Genomic DNA, 21,078 nt, shown 5'->3' on the forward strand with positions numbered 1-21,078 from the left:
CCCATTTCCATCCCATCCCATCCCACCCCATTCCAGGCCCCGCTCACCCGTGGCTGCACCTCCTCCAGGGACCTGAAGGACATGACGAAGGAGTGGGCGATGGTGCCGCGCACGGGGATTCCGTAGAGTTTTCCCGCCAGGATGTTGCTGGTGCAGTCGAAGCCTGCGAGGGGGGACGGGGGGGACACCCAGGTGACGGCAGGGCCGCGGTGGCACCGGGCGCCRTGGGGCGGGACTCACCCCCGATGTAGGAATATTTGGATGCCGAGAGGGCTCCGTCCGGCCCCTGTGCGCGGCGCAGCCCCATCTCCATGAGCTTCACATCAGGGCCGGCAAGGAGACGGAATCTGGCAGCGTTGGTGGCCACCAGGCTGGGGGACAAAGRGGACAAGTCCCACAGAGCCCAGGGGAAGGGGCTCCAGAACCCTCCCTGCTCAGACAGGGCAGGGATCACCGTGGGATTCCAGGGGTTTGGGACAGCGGAGAGGGATGTGGTGGCCAAGGGAATTTGGGAGATATGGAAATCCTAAGGGGGACACGAGAACCCACAGGAGAGCAGGACATTTCTCAGGGAGAGCTGGGGGACACCCTTCAGGGGAACACAGGGTGGGCTGGACATGGAAAACCCTCAGAAAAACTTGGGGGGATGCCAGAACATCCTCCAGTAGTTAACTCGTAGAATTCCAGTAGTTAAACTCCAGTAGTGGACTTGTGGGCTCATGGTACCCCCCAGGACTGGGAGATTTCCTGACCTCACAACATCTCTCTCTGGGCTGAGGGGTGCTGTGCTCCCTTCCCTGCCCCTCTCCAGCTTCCAGSTTGTTTGGGATCATCCCCAATCCCAAAATACCTGGCATAGTTGACCAGGCACAGCAAGGTGGTCTCCAGCAGCTGCACCACCAGAAGCGGCCCCTTCACCTGCAGGAACGGCACCTACGGGGACAGCGGTGACAACGCAGCCCCTCCAGGACAAGGAGGAGCTGGGAAAGGCAGGAATGGGGTCCAGGGAGTCCCTGTGCCCAGGAAAGAGTGGTGTAGGGATTCCCAATGTCATGGAAAAGGGAGTCACAAAAGGAGAAGACCCAGAATGGTTGGGAAGGAGGATYCCTGTTGTTGAGGAAAGTGGGGAGTGGGGGCTGAGAAAGGCAGGAATGGGGGTCCAGGGGGTCCTGGRGATAAGGAAAAGGGAAGGCCTGGGCCTGGGAGAGGTGGGATGGCCAGGAAAGGAGCTGCAGGAGGATATTGGGGAAGGAAAAGGGGATCCCAGTGCCAGGAAATGGGGTGCTGGGGGATCCTATTGCCCAGGAATGGTGGGCAGGTGGTCCCTGTGCCCAGGAAAGGGGGATCCAGGGGTCCCCAGAGTGAAGGAAAGGGGGAGTCGCAGGGTGGGGACACCCAAGATGGGGGTTCAGGGGGTCCATGGTGTTGAGGAAAGGGTGATCTGGGGGCTGGAAAGGCAGGAATGGGGGTCCAGGGCTAAGGAAAAGGGGAGAGGCAGGATTGGGGTTCCAGGGCTATGGAAAAGGCAAAGGCTAAGAGCTGGGAAAGGTAGGATTGGGGCTCCAGGGGATCTAGGGCCATGGAAAAGGGGAAGGCTGGGAGCTGGGATGGCTGGGAAGGAGGATGAAGGGAGGTCCCACCCTGGCGAAGACGACRGAGCCCTCGGGAATGGCGGTGACGGTCACCTCGGACGCATCCAGGGTGGCCAGGTAGTCAAAGAAGGCATCGTCCGTGGTGCTGGGCAGGACGGAACGCAAGTATGCGACATCTGCGGGGACAGCGCGGTGACACCGGGGACGGCGACACAGGGGGAGATGGAGGGCGGACAGCGAGGCTCCCACGGCCAGGTGGGTGACAGTGAGTGGTGACAGCACCCCCAGCATCGAGTGAGACAGGATAGGGTGGCCCTCCAAGTCTCCTCTGAGGGCTCTTGGTGTCCATTCCCACCCTGTGTCCCCTGAAGGGTCTCCCTGTGCCCCAGGTCCCTCTGGGAGATGGCCCCGTCCCTCTCTGAATTGTCCTCATTTGCTGCAGGTCCCCCTGTCCCCCTCAAATGCTACTCATCTCCCCCAGCACATAACCCCTGTCCCCAGGTCCCTCTGAGAGATGTCCCTGACCCCCTCAAGTCCCTGTGGGAACTGTCCTGGTCCCCTGCAGGTCCCTTTGRAGGGTTTCCCTATCCCTCTACCCCACTCCAGACCTGTCCCCCAGATCACTCTGAGAGATGTCCCTGTCCCACTCAAGTCCCCTCGAGGCATTCCCTTGTCCTCCTTAAGTCCCTCTGGGGGGCGATCCCATSCCCAGATCACTCTGAGAGATGTCCCTGTCCCTCTTAAGTCCCCCTGACCCCACTGGGAGCTGTCCCATCCTTTACAAGTCATTCTGTTTTCCCCATCCTCCCAAAAGTCCCCCGGATGGAATTTCCCCTATTCCCCCGCGTCCCTCCCACCGCTCCCGCTCCCCGCAGCTTGTCCCCTCCTCATCCTCTCCCGTGTCCCCCGCCTGTCCTCGGAGTTGCTCCCCTGTCCCTCCAAAATCTCACTGGGGAAGATTCCCCTCTCTCTTTTTTCTCCCACCACCGCCCCCCACGTTTCTCCCGTCGCCTCCTCATCCTCCCCCTGTCCCCGCCTGTCCCCGCTCTCTCCTGGAGTTGTTCCACCTCTCCCTCCCCCTTTCCTCGCCCAAGACCCCTCCCCACAACGCTTCTCCCGTCCCTTCCTCAGCCTCTCCCCGGTCCCGCCCTGCCCCCTGGAGTTGTTCCCGTCCCTCCAAAGTCCCGTTTGGGACCACTCCGTTCCCAAAAATCTTTCCCATCCCCTCCTCTGCCTCTCCCCCCCGTGTCCCCCTCTTGTCTCCCGCTGTCCCCACGCACCGGCAGCWGAGAAGCGGAAGGCTCGGAGCCCCCGCAGCCCCTCGGCCAGGCCGGCCCCGAGCGCGAAGGAGCCGCGGAAGGGAGGGCGGCGGAAGAAGAGCTCGGCGGCGGCCGGGGCACGGTGTCGCCCCGCCCGCCAGTGTCCGTAGGCCATGGACACCTGGTACAGGTCCGCCAGCGGCGCCATGGCGGGGCGGGGACACGGGGACAGGGGAGGGGACATGGGGAGGGGCGGGGGAGGAGCGGGGGAAAGGGAGGGATGCGGAAGCACGGGGTGGAGGGGTGACACGGGGGATGAGGGACACCAGGGATGGCAGCACAGAGGGACACGGGACAGGGTTGGCGACACAGCTGGAGACGCGGGTGGCAGCGGACATTGAACACGTGGCGCAGGGATGGCAGCAGAGAGGGGATACAGGGATAGTTGGACATGGGGGACACACAGGGACAGGGCAGCACATTGGGGACACAGAGATGGTGACACACGGGACAGGGATAGCAACACACAAGTGACATTGGGATGGCGACAGACATGGGGATGGTGGCACAGAAGGGACAGGGGATGGCAGCACACGGTTTATAGGGACAGGGGTGTGACAGCACAGGGGCCATGCAGATGGCAGCACAGGGGACAGAGGGCACACAGGGGACATGGGTGACACAGGGATGGCAGCACACGGGGAGAGAGAAGGGATAGGGTTGACTGCACACAGAACGCATGGGATGGCAACTCATGGGACACACGGATGGATCGTGACACAGGGGACATGGACCACAGGGACAGAGGGGACACAGAGGACGGGAAACACAGGAATGGTGTCACACGGGCTGTGACACCATGGCAGCAGAGGGGACAAGGATGGTGGCTCATGGTGGACACAGGATACCAGCGATGGCAGCACAGGGAGGGACACACACTTGGCACCAGCTGTGCCAGCAGCACCAGGAACTCAGGGTGGCAGCACAGGGGACAAGTGACTCTCCCCGCACTGCTCTAGGGGTGGCAGGACCCAGGTGTGACAAACACTGGCCCCACCTGGACAACGGACAGCCTGCAGCACAATCCCATGGAGCTTCCCATGTCCTTGGTGTTGGCATCACATGACARTGGACCTTGGACTCTGGGACTGGGACAGAATTTGTGTACCCAAAGTCAGGAATGTCACCTGTCCTTTCCCTAGGTCACGCTCAGCTGAAGGGGCAGGGAATTAATGGGAAAAGAGGGGTGAAATCCATCCCAAACCAGCAATTTCTAGATGCTTCCAGGTGATTCATCCTGCTTTTTTAGTAGGGAGTGGCTGGAGTCTCTAAACCTTAGGAAAGGTGAGTGGAAACACCCTCAGATCTTCATTCCAGCCCCAAAATTTAGGTCCACGTCCAAGATTTTTCCTTTCACGAAGGATGGGGAAACCATGGAATGGTTTGGGCAAGGAAACCTTAAATCTCCCTCATTCCAAACCCCTGCCATGGGCAGAGGCACTTTCCATTAGCTCAGGTTGCTTAAATATCCCAAAATCTCCCACCATATCCCTCTGGAGAAGCTGCACCAGAGCGAAAATCCCCATGACCCAATGTGCACTCCCAACGTTCATCTTTATTAGTTCCGGGTTCAGAGGATGGGGGGGATACAGTTTTTCCTTCTAAATCTTGTTAAAAGCAGCAATGTCCACGCTCTGCACCTGGAAGGGGACAAAAGCTGGAGTCATCCAGGTGTTCCCAAAAAAAAAAAAAAAAAAATCACACCTGAGTTAACCCTTTCTACAGGTCCCTTTCCAACTCCTCCCATATCCCGCTCCAAGACTTACGTAGTCCTCAAATTTGGTGATCTCCTCCTCCAGGATGTCTGTCCCGACTTTCTCATCCTCCACCACACACTGGATTTGGAGTTTCTTGATGCCGTATCCAACCGGGACCAGTTTGGAGGCTCCCCACACCAGCCCGTCCATGTGGATGGACCGGACACACTCCTCCATCTTGGCCATGTCAGTCTCGTCRTCCCACTGGAAAATTTGGGAATTTGGGAGGTTTTAGGGTTTTCYTGGAGATGAGCAGCAGCTCCAAGGGGTATCCAGCTGGCAACATGACACCTTGGGGAATGTTCCAGCTCATCCCAACTGCCTTTTCTTGGCTGGAGAGCACTTCAGAAAGACCTCAGAGACCCTTCCAGTACCCAAAGGGGCTGCAGGAGAGCTGGGGAGGGACTCTGGATAAGGGATGGAGGGACAGGRCATGGGGAATGGCTTCCCACTGCCAGAGGGCAGGGATAGATGGGATTTTGGGAACAAATTTTTCCCTGTAAGGGCAGTGAGGYCCTGGAATAGAATTTCCAGAGAATCTGTGGCTGTTCCATCCCTGGAAGTGTCCAAGGCCAGGCTGGATGAGGCTTGGAGAAACCTAMTTAGTGGAATGAGATGGGATTTAAAGTCCCATCCGTCCAAACCATTCCAGGATTTTACGGCAACAAATCCCACCTCGCTCCATGCCCTTTTTTTGGAATTCCATAGCTGCCACCTCCATCCACTTGGAGGAGCAGGTGAGAGGATTCCCAGCCTCACTCAGGAACTCCCCAATCCCAATCACTCACCGGCTTCACATCCAGCAGGATGGAAGACTTGGCGATGAGTCCCGGCTTCTTGGCYTTCTTCTCCGCGTACTGCCGGAGCCTCTCTTCCCGGACTTTGGCAGCTTCCTGGTCTTCCTCCTCATCATCGCTCCCAAAAAGGTCAATGTCATCGTCCTCATCCTCCTCAGCAGCAGCTGGCTCAGCTTTCTTGGCCGGGAGCTCCACTTTTTTAGAGGGAACGCTGAATGGTTCCACTTTCTTCATCAGAACCGAGTTTGTGTTAAGGAGTAAAAAAAAAAAAAAGGGAGAAGATCAACCTGGAGCTGGAGCAGAGCAGCCAAAAAGGTCAGGAATGGGAATAATCCCCAGCCCATGTGATTTGTATGGAAAACTGGATCAAAACAGGACATTTGCCCACATGGATCTTTGATCCGGCTGTAATYGTAATTCCTAGAGAAAAATCCAGCGTTTTTCCAAGGCTCACCTGGGTWGGAGGAACAGGTGAAGGCTGGTGGGAAGTTGAGGATTTCTCCAGAGCGTTCAGGCGGCTTTCCAGCTTGAAGATGGCCATCTGGAGATCTGCAACAACTGGAGAAAGGAGGGAAAAATAGGGAAAAATGACTTCAAATTCCCAGTTCTGTCTCAGCTCTTCAGCCAGGWCAAGGATTCTCCCACTCACCACTGCGGAGGTTTTGGTTTTCYACTTCCAAGTGGGAAATTCGGGATAGGAGCTCATTCTGGTCGCCAGCAGCTCCAGAAGAGGATGTGCTTGCGCTCTGCAACAAGGAAAACCAGAATGAAAGTGAGTTGTTCCCCCTCCTCCTGAAAATTCCATGATGCAAAGCAGAGTCGTGTCTTCAGGGAGGGAGAAAGTTTAGGAGCTGAACTAGAACCAAGGATATTTTCTCTAAAGGTTTTATAAATTAGGATAGAAACTAATGTAGCAGCTCTGTAAAATGAAGCATGGACTAAATAAATCCCAAGGAATTTCAGCTGGCACCGAGGAGCAAAGGATAAAATCACTTTTCCCACTCTCAGATCCCCAAATGCCACTAAAACCACACAAAATTTGTATCAAAATTTCACACAAAGCCCCTTAAAAAAATCTTGCAGTCCCTTGCTCCCCTCTCCCAACACACGGAGGGACAGGAATGACCTGCCTAAGGTAACACTGGGAAAGCTGGAAAGATCCCAGGATTTTTTTACTCGCACCTTCCCCAGCCCAGCCTTTAATTCCTCTCCTAACAATTGAAACCTGCTTTAATACATCCCAAGGGAATAATTATTCCACTCTGGCTTTCAATGTATTTTTTGACAGAAGAACTTTTTTTTTATGCTAAGGAGGTTCCTTATCCATCAATTCCAGGCGACACGGGGAAAGAAAATAACAGGATTTGTCCTTGAATTGTCATTTCTGAGTGAATATAAGAGAGAATAACTTATTCTCTTTCACCTTGCACATAATTCCAATGTGGAATCTCAGCAGTCACTTCAGATGGGGGAAGGGAAAAGCAGGAAAAAGATAAAGAATGTGAGGTACAAGGGAAGGTCTGAATCATGGAATGGTTTGGGTTGGAAGGGATCTTAAGGATCATGCAATCCAACYCCAGGCCATGGGTTAGGATTATCCACTTATCCCTGGCTGCTCCAAACCCTGTCCARYCTGGCCTTGGACACTTCCAAGGATGAGGCTGGAGGATTTCAAAGGCACCTTTGYCATTCACCCAAAAGGCGTCAGGAAAAAAAATCCATTTCTGACACATCTGTTGTGGATTCAGGCTCAGGAAGGTGAGCACAGATCCCTGGATATTGAGCCAGGACAACTCCCTGCTGTCAGATCCCATCATCCAAGTTTATCCAGGAGCTTTGACAGGTGCCAAAGAACAAACACTGAGGAAGGAGAGCTTGCTCCATCCTTTTCCCACCAAATCCTCTCCCATTTTTCCACAGGCTCCATCCATGCACGGCTCACTTACAGCGGAGCGTCCCGACTGTTTCTTGGGACGGGCACAMGGAGCTTCCTTGCTCCGAGCAGGCGTCTTCTGCTGCAGAGGGGGGAAAAGGTTTGGGAAGATGGGAAAGGGTTTCACTGCTCCAGAGGAAGCTCAAGCACAGGGAAGGATCCACATGCAAGGAAAAGTTATGGAGCGGTGGGGAACAGCCTCACACTGCACACAAACATTCCCCCAGGAATTCTGGGATCTTCTCCATAAAAACCTTGGTGCCTGCAGGGAGCTCATGCAGCATTGTGGGGGCTCAGCACACCATGCCCTGAGCCTGATGTTCCCAGGATGAAAATCATGGAATTACAGAGGTGGGAAAACCCCTCTGAGCCCATTGAGTCCAATCATTCCTCCAAAGCCACCCCTGAGTGTGTCCCTGAGTGCCACATCCACAGGGATGTTAAATCCCTCCAGGGATGAGGACTCCACCCCTGTGCCAGCTTTTCCATGAGAGATTTTCCCAATATCCCAACTAAACCTCCCCTCTGGTGGTTTYCTCTCACCCTGCYCCTGATTCCCACCTGGCYCCAYCTTCCTGTCACAGCCAGAAGGTCCCYCCTGAGCCTCCTTTTTCCCATGCTGAGMYTTTCCAKCTCTCTCATCCCCTCCTGGTGCTYCAGACCCTTCCCCATCCATTCCCTTCCCTAGAAAAGCTYCAGCCCCTCAATGTCCTTCTTGTCATGAGGGCCCAAAACTGAYCCCAGGACTRGAGATCCCAGGAYAGGGAGAGGACATTTCTCTTCCCTGTTTATAGTAAGCCCTTAAAAAAGGAGGGAGGAGCAAGAGATACCTGTCCCAAGCTCAAAGAATCAAAAGATCTAAAACAAACCCATAAAACAATTTAAGAGGCACAACCAAGTTCCAAATCCTGTGATAAGTGCAAAAGTTATGGAAAAATTGCCTTTGTGAGACTGTGGGATCTTCCCTCTCCCATCCTGAGGAGAGGATGCTCCAAAGCTTTGGGAATATGGAAAGCACCCTCCATCACTTTCCTGCACATAAAAACCATTCCCTCTTCCAACTTCCAGCTCCACACAAGCGTCTGTGAATTTTATCAAGGACAAGAATTCAAAATTCCAAAATTGGGGAATTACACAGCACCACTTTCCTCACTTCCTGTGCACTCCTYTCTTCAATGAGGCCCTTAAATCCTGGGTTTTTTTAAGCCATAATTTTTGTGCTGCACCTTCAAGCTGCAGCCCTTCCCAAATATTTTGGACAGCTGAAGTGCTCTGCAAAGCTGGAATCTCACCAGGACTGCATATAAATTTAACTATCCAGATAAATCAAACCCTTAAGAATTATGAAGGGCACAAAACAGGATTTAGGCTGAACTACTTGGGATACAAACATCTGTTATTCCCTGAAGTTTGACTCCCTAAAATGTTTTAAATATCAGAGACAGCAAAACTTTTCCTCACTTTCAGCTGGAATTTCCTGTTCCACTTCCTGCTTTTCCACATTATCAAGGAGCTCCACACCCTCGCCATATTCCAAGACTCATTCCAGGCCTCTCTTTTCCTCAGGAGCCCAGAACTGGACCCAGTTTTCCAGGTGAGGCCTCAGCTGGGCTGAGGAGAAGGGCAGGATCACCTCCCTGGATCCAGGGAAGCTCCAGAATGGAGACTGCTTAAAGCTGGAATGACCATGCGAAGCTGGATGAAAGGGATGTGCAAACAAATGTTTCCAGTGGCATAGCTTTATCCCATTTTTCCGGAGGCCTTGACCATTCCAAGTGCTCATTCCCACTTTCTATGACACAACCCTGCTGAAACCACTCTGAAAYTCCCAGAAAAACAGCACTAAATTTCCACCTTCCCATCTTCTCACAACCAACTCCTCCCTTGCCACATCTTAAGACCCCTGACAATAACTGGGGGAAGGAAAGACTAAAAATCCTGGRATAAAAACACTTTCCCGCTTTTCTCTGGATCACTCAGTGTAAATTGGGGGTTTGGGAATGTAAGGCAGAAGTTTAGACATGTTCTAAAGCCAAGCCTGGTTATTCAATAATGGTTATTAATGATGTTTGAGGGATGCAAAGCTAAAAAAGCTGGTTATTCCAACTATTTTTCAGTCACATGGAAGATCCTATCCTTGCCACAGGAACAAAAAATACCCAGCAAAGGAATTTTTTACATCCAACACTAATCCAAATAAACATCTGCAAACAATTTATATCCCAAAATTCCTGTCCTGCCTTTGGGCTGGTGCTTTGCCAGTTCCCTGTTACAGCAYCTGGGTGATCCAAACTTAAGGGATTCTTTCCCCAAAAAAAGCTCTTTAACAGGAGTCAGGAAAGAAATTCCTCATCTTTGGCAAACCATTCTGGAAGATGAGGATGTGCAGCACTTCCAGGTGATTTGGSTTTAGGCTCCCTGTCCCTTGTCCCCACATCCAGTCTTTCTCTGCTGCTGAAGGAAGCAGCAGCCTTGCCAAGCTCCAAAAGCTCTTCCCAAAGGAATTTTTGTGCAGAGTTCTTTGACCCTGTTTGGGATGGGGGCCTCCTTTATCCRTATTTTTTCCTTATAAAATGAACCAGTTCAGGAAAATTTTCCTTAAGCTGTTGGCTGAAATCCTGACTYCTTCATATCCACCTGAAATGTCTGGTGCATTTCTCCTCGTGTAAGGAGAAACATGGAATAGTCCCCTTTTTTAAATTTAATTTTAAAAAGTCGAATTATAAATTTAGTTGAAAAAAATTAAAAGTTAGGAGATTGTGCAAAATCTCTCAGAATTAAAAAAAATTCCCATAAATTGTAATTGTTTTTTTAGTAAAAATTCACCTCTAATTAAAARGGGAGAATAAATAACTTAAAAACATAATAAATAGATTTTAGGGGGGGGTTGGTGCAAAATCCCTCAATCAAATTAAAAAAAAACATAAATTTCAACTTTTTATACTTACAAAAAGTTTTTGTTGAAGCAATTGCAATAGYAGAAGATTCCCACTAAAGTATCCCWTTTTCCCATGGGATCACTCAAAGAAATGGGAATTCCTTTGGCTYTTCCCTTGGGAAAATGGGAATTCCTTGTTCCCTGATATTGGACTAATCAAGATGGAAATTGAGGATGTTAAACATTCCAAGAGGGATTTATGAGGCCAAATCATGGTTGGATTCCTTTGGGGTCCCACTGCAGTAGTAGTAAATCAAAACACCTGGGCTATATTCTATGGATTTTCCTTTCCCATAAAACCACTCCACTCATTAATATTTTAAACTTCCTTTTACAAAAATAAAGATTTTTAACACTCTTTTCTGCACTCAGCACAAAAACACCTCCACAAGGGATATTCCTGAGCTCCTACASGATGCTCCAGCCTCAGAGCTTGTAGCCAAGCTGAATTCCCTGGATGCAGCAGATGGAAAACACTGGGTTTTTTTGCACATACCCTAAACTGGAAGCAAAACAGGGAAGAGAAGGTGGCAGCCCAGCGTATCCCAAAAAAAGAGCCACGCACTCCAGTGCTTCGCTACTCAGCGAGTTGGAACCTGTTAATTAAGACCCATGGGAACATCCCACCAGGAAAAAAAAAAAAAAAAAAGAAAAGGAAGGAAAAGCCCAATTGAAGGAATTCTTTTAACCCAAATCCAGTTTTGGCAGCACTGCAGGCGAGCAGCACGTCGGGATGGGACGGAGCTGGTGGGACACGGCGCTGCACACCTTGGTCTTCTCCTCTAACTTCCAAYCAAGAAGCCAAACAATCTATGGGATTAGAATTCCGTAAAAAAAATGGATGCAGGCAGCCAGCTGGTGAGAGCTTGGGTACTCACTCCGGCCAGCGATTTCTGGATATTCTCCCTGGCTCTGGCAATGTCGCGGAGGATCGTGCTGGCTCCGTTCTCCTGCAAACAGTGCAGAAAGAACCAAGATTTTCTTTTTAAGAAAAAATATTAAAACATGGAAAAAAATTCAGCAGGGAAGTTAAAAAAAAAACCCAAAAAACTTCAACGAAAGGAGGGAAGAGAGAGGGGGAATTGGGAATTGTCCTTTCCATGATTCAGCAATTTCTGCTGCAAGGACTGGGGACTAAATCGGGCGGCACCGACTGCAATCCCTGGTCACGTGTCCAGAAAGATCATCCAGTCAAAGAGCTTTTAAATTCCCTGTTATTACCCTGAAAGGTTTGGGAAACTGCCAGAGGGTTGGAGTGACTCCAGAACTCCTTAAAAATCCAGCCTCAGGCAGTTTTTTTCCACAATATCACCTAAGTTCAGGCAGGAAGGGACAACCCTGACTCCAGTGCTCTATCCAGAGGTGTGACCTAGAACACCATGAATTTTTTCCCTATGCTCCTGCTGCCATGCCTTAGCCTGGATTTCAAAATTCCCTTCCCTGGAAATTCAGCTTCCATGATCCAGTCATTCCTTGCCTTTCCCAGACTGCAACCCCCACCAGCAAGATCCGAGACGTGAAACTTCCCACGAGCCCCCAAATCCCTGAGTTAAACAGAAAATAAAGGAGGAACARCCTGGACACATCCAGGTGGGCCCCAATTCCTGCTGCTTCCAAGAAGGTTTTAAGGAACGTAGGGATTTTGTTTTGTGGGGGAAGTGGCTGATAAACTGCTGCAGGATCTCCAAAGATCCTTCAAACCACCTCTCCCAGGCCAAATTCCTTCACTGAAGTTTCTGATGTGCCTTGAAATAGCTGAACCGTCCTAAGAGGTTTCCACTCCAAAATCTACTTCCAGCACTCACCCAGAGGTTCCAATTTTTATTATTCCCATCTCCCAGGTGCTGTGCCACCTCCTAAGCCACGATGGGCAGCAGGAATAGCCAGAAYGTGCCCTAAAGTTATTATTTAAGCAAAAAGCTTCCCCATAAACACTTGGAAAAAGGCACTGAACACACATCATTCCAAAGGCACAAGCAGGTAAGAGCAGGAAGAGGTTAGGAAAGCTCTGAACCTCAAAACAGGAATAATTTTGGGATAATAYTGAAGCTGGAAGTACTTGAGCTTAGCAGGATCATGCTTCCCCCTCCACCTTCCCCTTCCCAACTCACCGGTACCACGACAGTCTTCCACTGGAACACCTGGAATATTTCCAGGGGTACAAAGAGGGATAAAAAATCCAAAAAAAAAAAAAATCTTTGGAGCTGTGGTGCCTCTCTTGAAACTTCAGATCATGTGTATTCCCTTGGAATATCCCAAAGGAAAGCTTTGCTGCTCCAAAATGGAAGCAAAGAAGCATTTTTGTCCTCGATGAAGGGGGACAGTGTAACTCTTTGCCAATAAAATCGGGGATTTTGGGATTTCCAACTCCAACTGTGCCCCCAGAGATCCCAGATCACAGCAGCCTGGAAAAATTAAGGATAACTGCTGGAAGCTGSGAGTGGYTCACCTKTTAAAAGGGCACCTGATCTCCCTGKTTCTTGGGATCAAATCCTTCAGATTCCACAGAAAATGGTGAGAAAAAAAAAAACCCAAAACCAACMAAAWGTGTCTTAAACAGGTCAGCTTAGARAGCTCCAGAAAGACTTGGAAAAAAMSYAGCACYGAGAGCGGAAAYCCCACAAAAATCCAGATGGATCATGTCCTCTGACTTACTCTGGAATTCCTGGGAATGGGAATTACCTGCTGGCGGGAGGAGCCACCCATGGGGCCATTCATCTGCTCGTAGAACCTKCGCTCGGCGTCGTCGTACTTGTACTTCTCAAACCAGATCTTGTCRTGCAGGAAGTAATCCACAGCCATTTTCCTGGAAAAAGGGGGAAAAAAATATCCACAGAAAGTGAATTCCTGCAAGGATTGAAGGTTAACAGCTCGTCAGGAGTGGTTCCTGTGTCTGCAGCTCGGCTTGGCTGCGGATTTAAGTATCCAGGATCCTCTTAAAAAACCAGGACAGATTAATCACCCACCTGCCTGACCTGGACATGGAGTGGGGATGGGATGAATCAGCTGATCCTGATCTTTTTCCACAAAAAATACACCAGRATTTTCTAGTTTATGTTAAGGAAAATGTCTTGTGTTAAAAAAATAAAAAGGGAATAGAAATATATGGAGTGGTTTGGGTTGGAAAAGACCAAAAAGATTATTTAGTTCCAACCCTCTGCCATGGGACACCTTCCACTATCCCAGGTTGCTCTAGGCTTCATCCAGCCAGGCCTTGGATACTTCTAGGGATGAGGCATCCACAATTTCTCTGGGAAACCTGKGACAAAAATCAGCAATACTACATTTGGAAGGGACAGACCTGTCACTACATGAAAAAAAACAACACAAAACACCCCAAATCCTGCAGGGAAACGGGAGATTTCTATGGAGCAGCATCCAAAAGTGGATTAAACACTTAATTTGAAGGGAAAAGGAGCCCTCRGAAGAGGAAAATAGGAAATGCCCTTAATTCCAGCCAGGGGACAGGGACAGAGCCAGCAGAAGTTTAGGAGGTGGAGAGCAGGGATAGAGCAGAACAAGGAAACCACAACTGGAGCAGGCTCCACAAACCTGTTCCTTATCATCCTAAATCCCACAACTTTCTATAAAACACTTCCACAGAAGTCAAAGATKGTTTTCCTGAAATCAAATCCATTCTTATCTCATCCATGCACTTGGAAGAGACCAGAAGCCACCAGACACGGGACCTGCACCAAAACCACTCTCCACACCCAAACCTCCAGGACTTGCTGGAATTCCAACCAGGATCACTCACAGAAAATCCCAAATATAGACTAATTTATCCCACATTTTTAAACAGACAAATAGATTTTCCCAAATATCCAGTTCTGACCAGCTAAAGAGAAAATTATCCCAAGCAGGACCCAAGTAGAATCTTCTAAATGCCTGATATATCCTTTGATATAAAGATCCTAAAACATTTCCAACAAATCCCAACAAAACTCATGGATCAGAAGTGTCAGGAATAAGGACTGATGCCCCAAGAGTCTTTTTTTCCAGTAATATCAGYCTCTACCTTAGCTCTGCACACATCTAAGCCTTTGGAATGAACTCAGGRCATTCCAAAAATTACCAGATTGGACATAAATTACTTCAAAAAACCAAACTACAGCACATGCTCCCAGTGGAGTGATTCCCTAAATTGTATTCCAGCCATCTCCAAACCTTGAGCTGGTTATAATCCTGATTTTTCTATGGAATAGGAGTGTGGAAAGGAGGATGGTGCTGTATCCATGCAAAAAGGGGATACTGAGCTCACTTCCCAGCCCTGCTTTTAAACATTTCACCTCTGACTCCACACAAACACAGCTTTTAGCAACCAGAATTCCTCAGGAGAAAGGGAATTCCTTGAAGGATTTCCCCCCCAGCTCCCTGCCCGCCAGGAACATCTCCAAGTCCACCCGGTCTTCTCCACATGCAAATTCCTTCCGGCTCAATCCTGACCCGGCCATTTGTTTGCATGGGCATTACCCCCCAAAGAAACTTCTCCTACTTCATTTCTGGAGCAGGGATGCTCGGAGCAGCTGGATGGGAGGGATTTCCTGCAGCAGATTCCTGGATCCCTGTGTTCTCTGCTGCTCTGGCCACTTGSAGGGCAAAATACCGGGATTCAGCCCTGTCGTAGGTCACCTTATTCAGCCACACAGATTCGCTGTCCTTGTGCAGGAAAAAGGAGGTGGGATTTTCCTTGGGAGCACCAGGAAGCTGAGGGTTGGCGATGGCAATTCCCGTTTGCTTCCCAACGTTGTGGTTCTTGGATGTTTCCGGGCAGCCACGTTGCCGCCGTTGGATTTTATCTGAGGGGTGTCCGTCCAACATCTTCTCRTAAAAATTCTTCTCGGCATCATCGTAGAGAGGTTTTTCCAGCCACACCTCGGATGCCAGAGCTTCCCAGTTGGAAATCTGTGGCTTCCCATTGACCGTCTGCTGTTGGGAGCTGGGYAAACTGGGAATGGAGGCCACAGGAGAGTTGGGAACGCCAGGAGCCAAGCCTGGCGTGGCAGGAGTGGGCAGGGCCGTGACGTAGCCCTCATCCGGTGTTCCCAGCCTGGAATTTGCCCACACGGATGGGAYGGCCAGGACGTTGGGAGGAAGGAAAAACTGAGATTTTTCCATGAACGCCCCCTCGGCCTTATCAAAGTCAAGCTTGTTGATCCAAACCCCTTGGACAACGTGGTGACAGGCGGCCAGGTTCCCATGGGAACACGCTGGGGGCATCCTTAGCTTGGGAATATCTTGGCTGGGTTTTGACCTGGACACCGTGGGGGACTCCTGAGCCATTTGTCCAGTCTCAGGTGATTCCTGACTCTGGGAATCCGCTAATTTTTTCCTGTAGGCGTTCTCAGCRCGGTCATACAAGGGCTTGTCGAACCACACGTGCTCGGCTGACATTCCCGCCAGGACCGCGTCCAGCTTGGAATCCTGAGCCTTGGGTTTCGGGGAGCGCTTCCGTTTCCGCTGCTTCTTGCCATTCCTGGGCTTTTTCAGGTCCCCCTTGAATTCCCCCTCGATGGAATCCTCGTGGCAGATCCCGTTGATGGCCTCGGGCTCCGGCGCTTCCCGCTCCGGCTGGAGCGGCTCGGCCTCGTCGTGTCTGTGCTTTTCCAGCCAAACTTTGTCCGCGGAGCAGGGAGTTTTCCGTGTCCTCATCTTCCCAAAAAATCGGCAGCATTAAGAGATAAGCACAACAATGTAGTGGCAGCAAAGCAAAGAAAAGGGCATGCAGGAGATTTTTATCCATTTAATATTCCCGGGAAARAGCTCCAATATTCACTTTTTCCCTTTCGGTATCAATTTGAATTCCAAGGAATTCAAAACCACTTTCCTCCTAAAATATTCCTGCTGTTGTGCCAAGAATTCTCCCCATTATTYCAAATTTTAAGGCAACAGGCAGGAAAAAAACCCACAGAATTTTGTTCAAATCCTTGGGAATTACATTATTCCAAGTTAGTGGATTAGTCATTAATTATTTGTTAGTTACTTSCAATTAGGCAAAATTTTGGGAAAACTGGCTCCAATTTTTGAGTGTTTTGAGGTTRTTGCTTACTCCTGGTTGGCTTTTCCTACTAAAACAAAGCTCAGGAAAAACTGGGATTTAATTCTGAAAAGAAATCTCAGTTACTGGCAAATTAAACTAATTCAGCAATTAATTCAATTAATACAAATTTATCTGTGGCACACTGACAAATAAAATTCCCAGACAGCTGAAATATCTTCAAACGTTTGTAATTCCAAGAGTCCATGGAAGATTTTGGAAGCCACAGGCTCAAGACCTGACTCAAAATTTTAATTTTAAGTATCAGTTGAAAATTTAAGGCTTTTAATTTATATYTAAAATACAACTTAAATTTTATTGTTTTCATTTAAGTTTAAAGTTGAATTTAAATTTTATATATACATTATTTTTGCTTCTTGAATATGTCAGTAGGAACTTATATATTAATATATTCAATTTTTACCTTTTAAAATTCAAATTTACAGTTTAAAATATTAAATATTATATTCCAATTATCCCATTTTTAGGAATGGCAAAAGAAAATTTTCTTTTTTTCCTGTAGCTGTGAAACTTTGATTCAGCTAAAAATGCTTAAAAATTGAAAGTTTACACTTCAGAATTTAAAAAAAAAAGCTTAAAATTGAAGCTTATTTTGAATTTTTCCATTTATTTAGTGTTTTTCTCTTGTATTTTAAAAGCAATAAATTCTTGTTAGGACCTTGAAGTAGAAATAAATTTAACTACAGAAAAAAAATAATAAAATAATAAAAAACAAATATACAGTAATAAATGCAAATAATTGAAATTAATTCAAATTTAATTAGAATAAAGCAATTTTCCCACTAAATGTTAATTTGCCAGACTAGAAAAGGATTAAATTACATAAATTCCATGCATTGTGCACTAATTCCCTTCCACATATTCCCAAAGAGCAGCAGCCCGGGAATAGTGCAGCCCAAAATCCATGAAAAAGCAAAAAATCCCCACCAAAACCGCATCGGCAGGAAAATAAATTGAAAATTTTAGCAGAAATTGAGAATTTTAAGCAGAAAAACCCATTTCTGCATTTTCTGACCAATTTCTGCATTTCTGACATGATCTGCTTGTCCCAAAATTCCCATTTCTGTGAGTYATCTCAATGAAAAATGGGATACTTCAATGGGAATCCTCTATTACTCTAACTGCCTCAAAAAGAACCTCCTGTAGATGTAAAAAGTTGATATTTATGGGTTTTTTTCCTTTGGCTATGAGGGATTTTGCACCAAAAAAAACCCCAAAAAATATGGGGTTTATTACATTTTAAAATTATTTATTCTCCCTTTTTAATTAGAGATGAATTTTCAAAAAAAGCTCCTAAAACTGGTGGGATTTTTTTTCTTTTAATTCTGAGAGATTTTGCATAAAAAAATCTTCTCACATTTAAGTTTTTTTTTTAAATCAAATTTTTTAAATTTTTTAAATTAAATCAAAAAATTAATATTTTTTCCAGTTATTTAATATATAATTTTTTTTCTCAAAAGATAATTTTGCTCCAGTTTTGAAGCAGTTCCAAGCACTGGAATTGCAGCCCCCAAGGATAAGGTGAATTATGGAGTAGGAATTTCACAGGGATTCTATAGTCAAGAATTACAAGGAGATTAACTCCAATCAAGAACAAAAAAAAGAACTTTTGTGACAGAGCTGAAGTTAATTTAAAAAACCCTTTGAAATTAATTATTTCCACAAAAACTGCAATAATTTCTCTAATAAATATCCCAACAATGTTAATATCCCTAAATTTCCCAGAATTCCCAAAAAGCCACACAAYAATTAGAGGATACTTACTTTTTTAGCTCCTATGACAGCATTAAAAAAACCAGGATAAAATTAGAGACAAATTCGAATTTCTACAGATGCAACAGCTCCTCAGCCAAGTAATTTAATTAATAATTAATAATAGATTAATTAATTAACATATTCAATTAAGTTTAGTGCTGATGAACTTTCCAGAACTGCATGAAGTTTGTGAACCAACACTGCGGAAAACCATTCAATTTTCATTTTAAATAACAAGGAAAAGAGCATTATTATGTTATCCAAAAGGATTTTCCCATCCTGACAGCCTGAGAATTTCCAACCTGCCATCCCARTCTTGGCATGTGTTGGTGAAACTCAGGATCACAATTTTTGGGTGATTTAACACTAAAATGATTCCAAACATTCCTGCAGCACCTTTTTGTTTCCATAAGCAGTCAAACYTTATGTTTAGTCCTAATAAACCCCRGATTWACAAGAAAATAAAACTTCTAAACAAGGAAAAATTSGGGAAAAAAGTGATTTGTCTTCTGTGTCCATCAGTTTGCCTGGAGGAACCTGAGAAAAAGGGATTTTAAGCACACAAACCATCACCTTCCGACATTTTCCATCCAAAATTGCCATTTTTACCTGTGACACATTCCAAAAGCTCCACATTCCAAAAAARCACAACAATTCCCACCTTTGATCACCTAAAAACACAACTTTCTGCTCCCAGCTGCTGATTCCTAAGAAGATGATTCATAATATGGGAAATCAGCAGTAGGGAAAGACAGGGAACGTGTCACCTTCAGGAGAAATAGGAAAAAAAAAAAAAAGTTGGAAATTAACAGCTCAGGTGAGGAGAAGTCCTACCTGAAGGTCAGGGAGAAATGGGACACCTGGAAAAGATAAAAATTACAGCCAGACAGCTCAGGAAAAGGGAATTTCTCCTCCCTAAGGATTGTGATCATCAGGATCCAAATCAATTCCAAATCATCAGTGACCTGGATGCGACAGAACAAATCCATATGGGATTTCTGGGAACACCAGTGTGGCAGCCTCAGCAAGTTTAGTGAGGGATTTAATCCTTCAAAAACCTCATGGAACACAACAGCAGGCTCTGCTTGTTCCCAAAATAGTTTGGAAATGGATCCTCCCGCTGGAGCATGGAGACAAAAAACAGGGAGAGGMCAAGCCCCTCCAAGGTTAGGGAAGCTTGGGAACAGAAACACAAGGAAAAGAGGGACAGGTGAGATAAGCAGAGCCCAGGTGCACCTGCAGGAGCTGATTTTCCACAGCTCCCAGCTCTAGGATAAGTTTGGAAAGGCAGCCAAGGGGGCTGGGATATGGGATGGATCAGCTGCTCCGTGCCAGGACACSGCAGCAGCTCCAGTTTCCCTTTGCAGCAAGTGACTGGACAAAAAATCCAAGAAATGGGGGGAGGAGCAGATCCTCAAAGCAGCTGGAGCAGCTGGAGATGTGCGGGACCCCTAAATTCCCTTCCCTACCAGGGCAGGAATAACACTGAGCCCCTTCCCTCCCACCCAATCCAGACTTGAAGAAGTGAGGCTTTATCAGGAATATTTCAAAAAAAACAGGGAATATGTCCCCACAAGCCGTGGAAAACCACACAGGTTTAATGAGATCCCCAGCACAAGCCCACCCACCCCTTACCTGTAACAGGGAGTTCCTAAATTCTGGGAAAGGAAAGAGACCCCAAAATAGGGAAAATCCTAAAATCCCCCCTTTTCTGTGCCTGGTAGGGGGAAAGGGATCTCCCAGATAATGAAAGGGATATCCCACATCCTCCTTTTTGGGGTATGAGGGGATGAGAGACCCCACAGAGAATGTGAAGGGGGCTTACACATAGTCCTTAATTAAGCAAAAAGGAACCTAAAACATTGGGAGGGAAAGTGTCACTACAACACTCCCTAGGATTTTAAGTGGGGAAAGTAATCAAAAAAAAAAACAAAGGCAACAAATTCTTTCCTTCAGGACCCCTTCCCCCATGACCCCCTTGCCAGACCTACTCAGGGAAAAGGGATCAAAGACTTTGGAGAATTTGCCACACTACTCTCTGGGACTTCAAGTGGGGTAAAGTTATCCCAAAAACCAAGGGCACCTGAAATCCTTTCCTTCAGAACTCTGGGGGCATGGAAAGGACCCCACAGGGAATGGAGGAATCCCCCAAATTCTCTTCCTTGAGGTTTTAACAGTGTGAGAGACCCCTACATAAAAGGGGAGCCCCCCGCAATTCTCCCTTTTTCACCCCTGTAAGGGAAGGAGCCCCATTCCCAACGAGGGGATCCCCAAATCCCTCTTTCCATAGGAAAAGTGCCCTAAACAGAATAAAGGAGGTAATGACAATATCCTTCTTGGAGATTCTGAGATGACAAAGGGACCTGACAGACCGTGAAGGGCCCTCTGAGCACCTTTCCCCCAAATATCATCAGGGGCCCCCCACCTCCCGCCCCAGAGGTGTAAAGGACGCTCTGGAAACCCCCAAAACTCCCACTACCGAGCCTCAGGGAGGGAAATAAARGACCCTAAGTGGGGGCATAAGCGTTCCTAGGAGCTGGAAACGGCTGGAAACCATGACTCACCAGCCGCGTTGACCCCTGAAAGCCCCTCAGCTCCCTTTGGCCGCCGCCGGGATAAAGGAGGGCGGCGTGCGCCGCGCGGAGGCTTATGGGGGCGGCGCGTACCACACGTGGCGCCTGGGGGGTGGCATAGGGGGTATGCTGTGGAGAGACAACGTGTCGCACGCACAGAGCAGAGCCTGTCCCGCTCTCACAACAAAAGGRACGTGTGGGACATCACGAGGAGTGAAAGCGAGATGCGCGAACCACCCCCGTAGCTATTAGGTTGTGACGTGCCCCCCCTTTTTATTGACAAGTTGGATTCGTCCTCGTGCCTCCGCCAGCGCCCGTGGGTTGTACCACTCTGGAAAAAGGGGGGTGCGCCACCT

At 47.9% G+C, this 21,078-nt stretch overlaps 2 protein-coding genes across 6 annotated transcripts in view; both read right to left on the bottom strand.

Annotated features, from left to right (window-relative positions):
* The window catches only part of NAPRT (nicotinate phosphoribosyltransferase), a 7,564-nt gene extending 4,469 nt beyond the window's left edge, over window positions 1-3,095 (bottom strand). Inside the window, exons 1-5 of one of the 2 annotated variants that reach the window (XM_057384325.1) lie at window positions 2,873-3,095; window positions 1,686-1,768; window positions 851-933; window positions 241-371; window positions 48-163 (exon numbers count right to left, since the gene is read on the bottom strand). In XM_057384325.1, coding sequence (XP_057240308.1) covers window positions 48-163; window positions 241-371; window positions 851-933; window positions 1,686-1,768; window positions 2,873-3,095 — 636 coding nt within the window. Of the gene's footprint in view, window positions 1-47; window positions 164-240; window positions 372-850; window positions 934-1,640; window positions 1,769-2,872 lie in introns of both variants that reach the window. The other variant, XM_057384324.1, reaches the window with a different exon arrangement.
* Window positions 3,096-4,446: 1,351 nt separating this feature from the next.
* Window positions 4,447-16,003, bottom strand: EEF1D (eukaryotic translation elongation factor 1 delta). 4 transcript variants are annotated; one of them, XM_057384326.1, is made up of 9 exons: window positions 14,832-16,003; window positions 13,019-13,142; window positions 11,215-11,286; window positions 7,412-7,480; window positions 6,115-6,211; window positions 5,920-6,023; window positions 5,457-5,693; window positions 4,678-4,872; window positions 4,447-4,551 (listed from the first exon to the last, which is right to left on the bottom strand). In XM_057384326.1, the coding sequence occupies exons 1-9, from the start codon at window positions 15,986-15,988 to the stop codon at window positions 4,513-4,515; spliced, it is 2,094 nt and encodes a 697-aa protein (XP_057240309.1). In that variant the 5' UTR covers window positions 15,989-16,003; the 3' UTR covers window positions 4,447-4,512. The 4 variants fall into 4 exon arrangements, with proteins under 4 accessions (XP_057240309.1, XP_057240311.1, XP_057240310.1 ...); XM_057384328.1 differs by lacking the exon at window positions 11,215-11,286 and having other exon boundaries at window positions 14,832-15,988; XM_057384327.1 differs by lacking the exon at window positions 7,412-7,480 and having other exon boundaries at window positions 14,832-15,988.
* Between the last annotated feature and the right edge of the window lie 5,075 nt (window positions 16,004-21,078).

This window comes from Malurus melanocephalus, unplaced genomic scaffold (genome assembly GCF_030028575.1).
Source record: "Malurus melanocephalus ecotype Western Australia unplaced genomic scaffold, MMel_1.1 scaffold_700, whole genome shotgun sequence".
In the NCBI taxonomy this organism is placed as follows: domain Eukaryota; kingdom Metazoa; phylum Chordata; class Aves; order Passeriformes; family Maluridae; genus Malurus; species Malurus melanocephalus.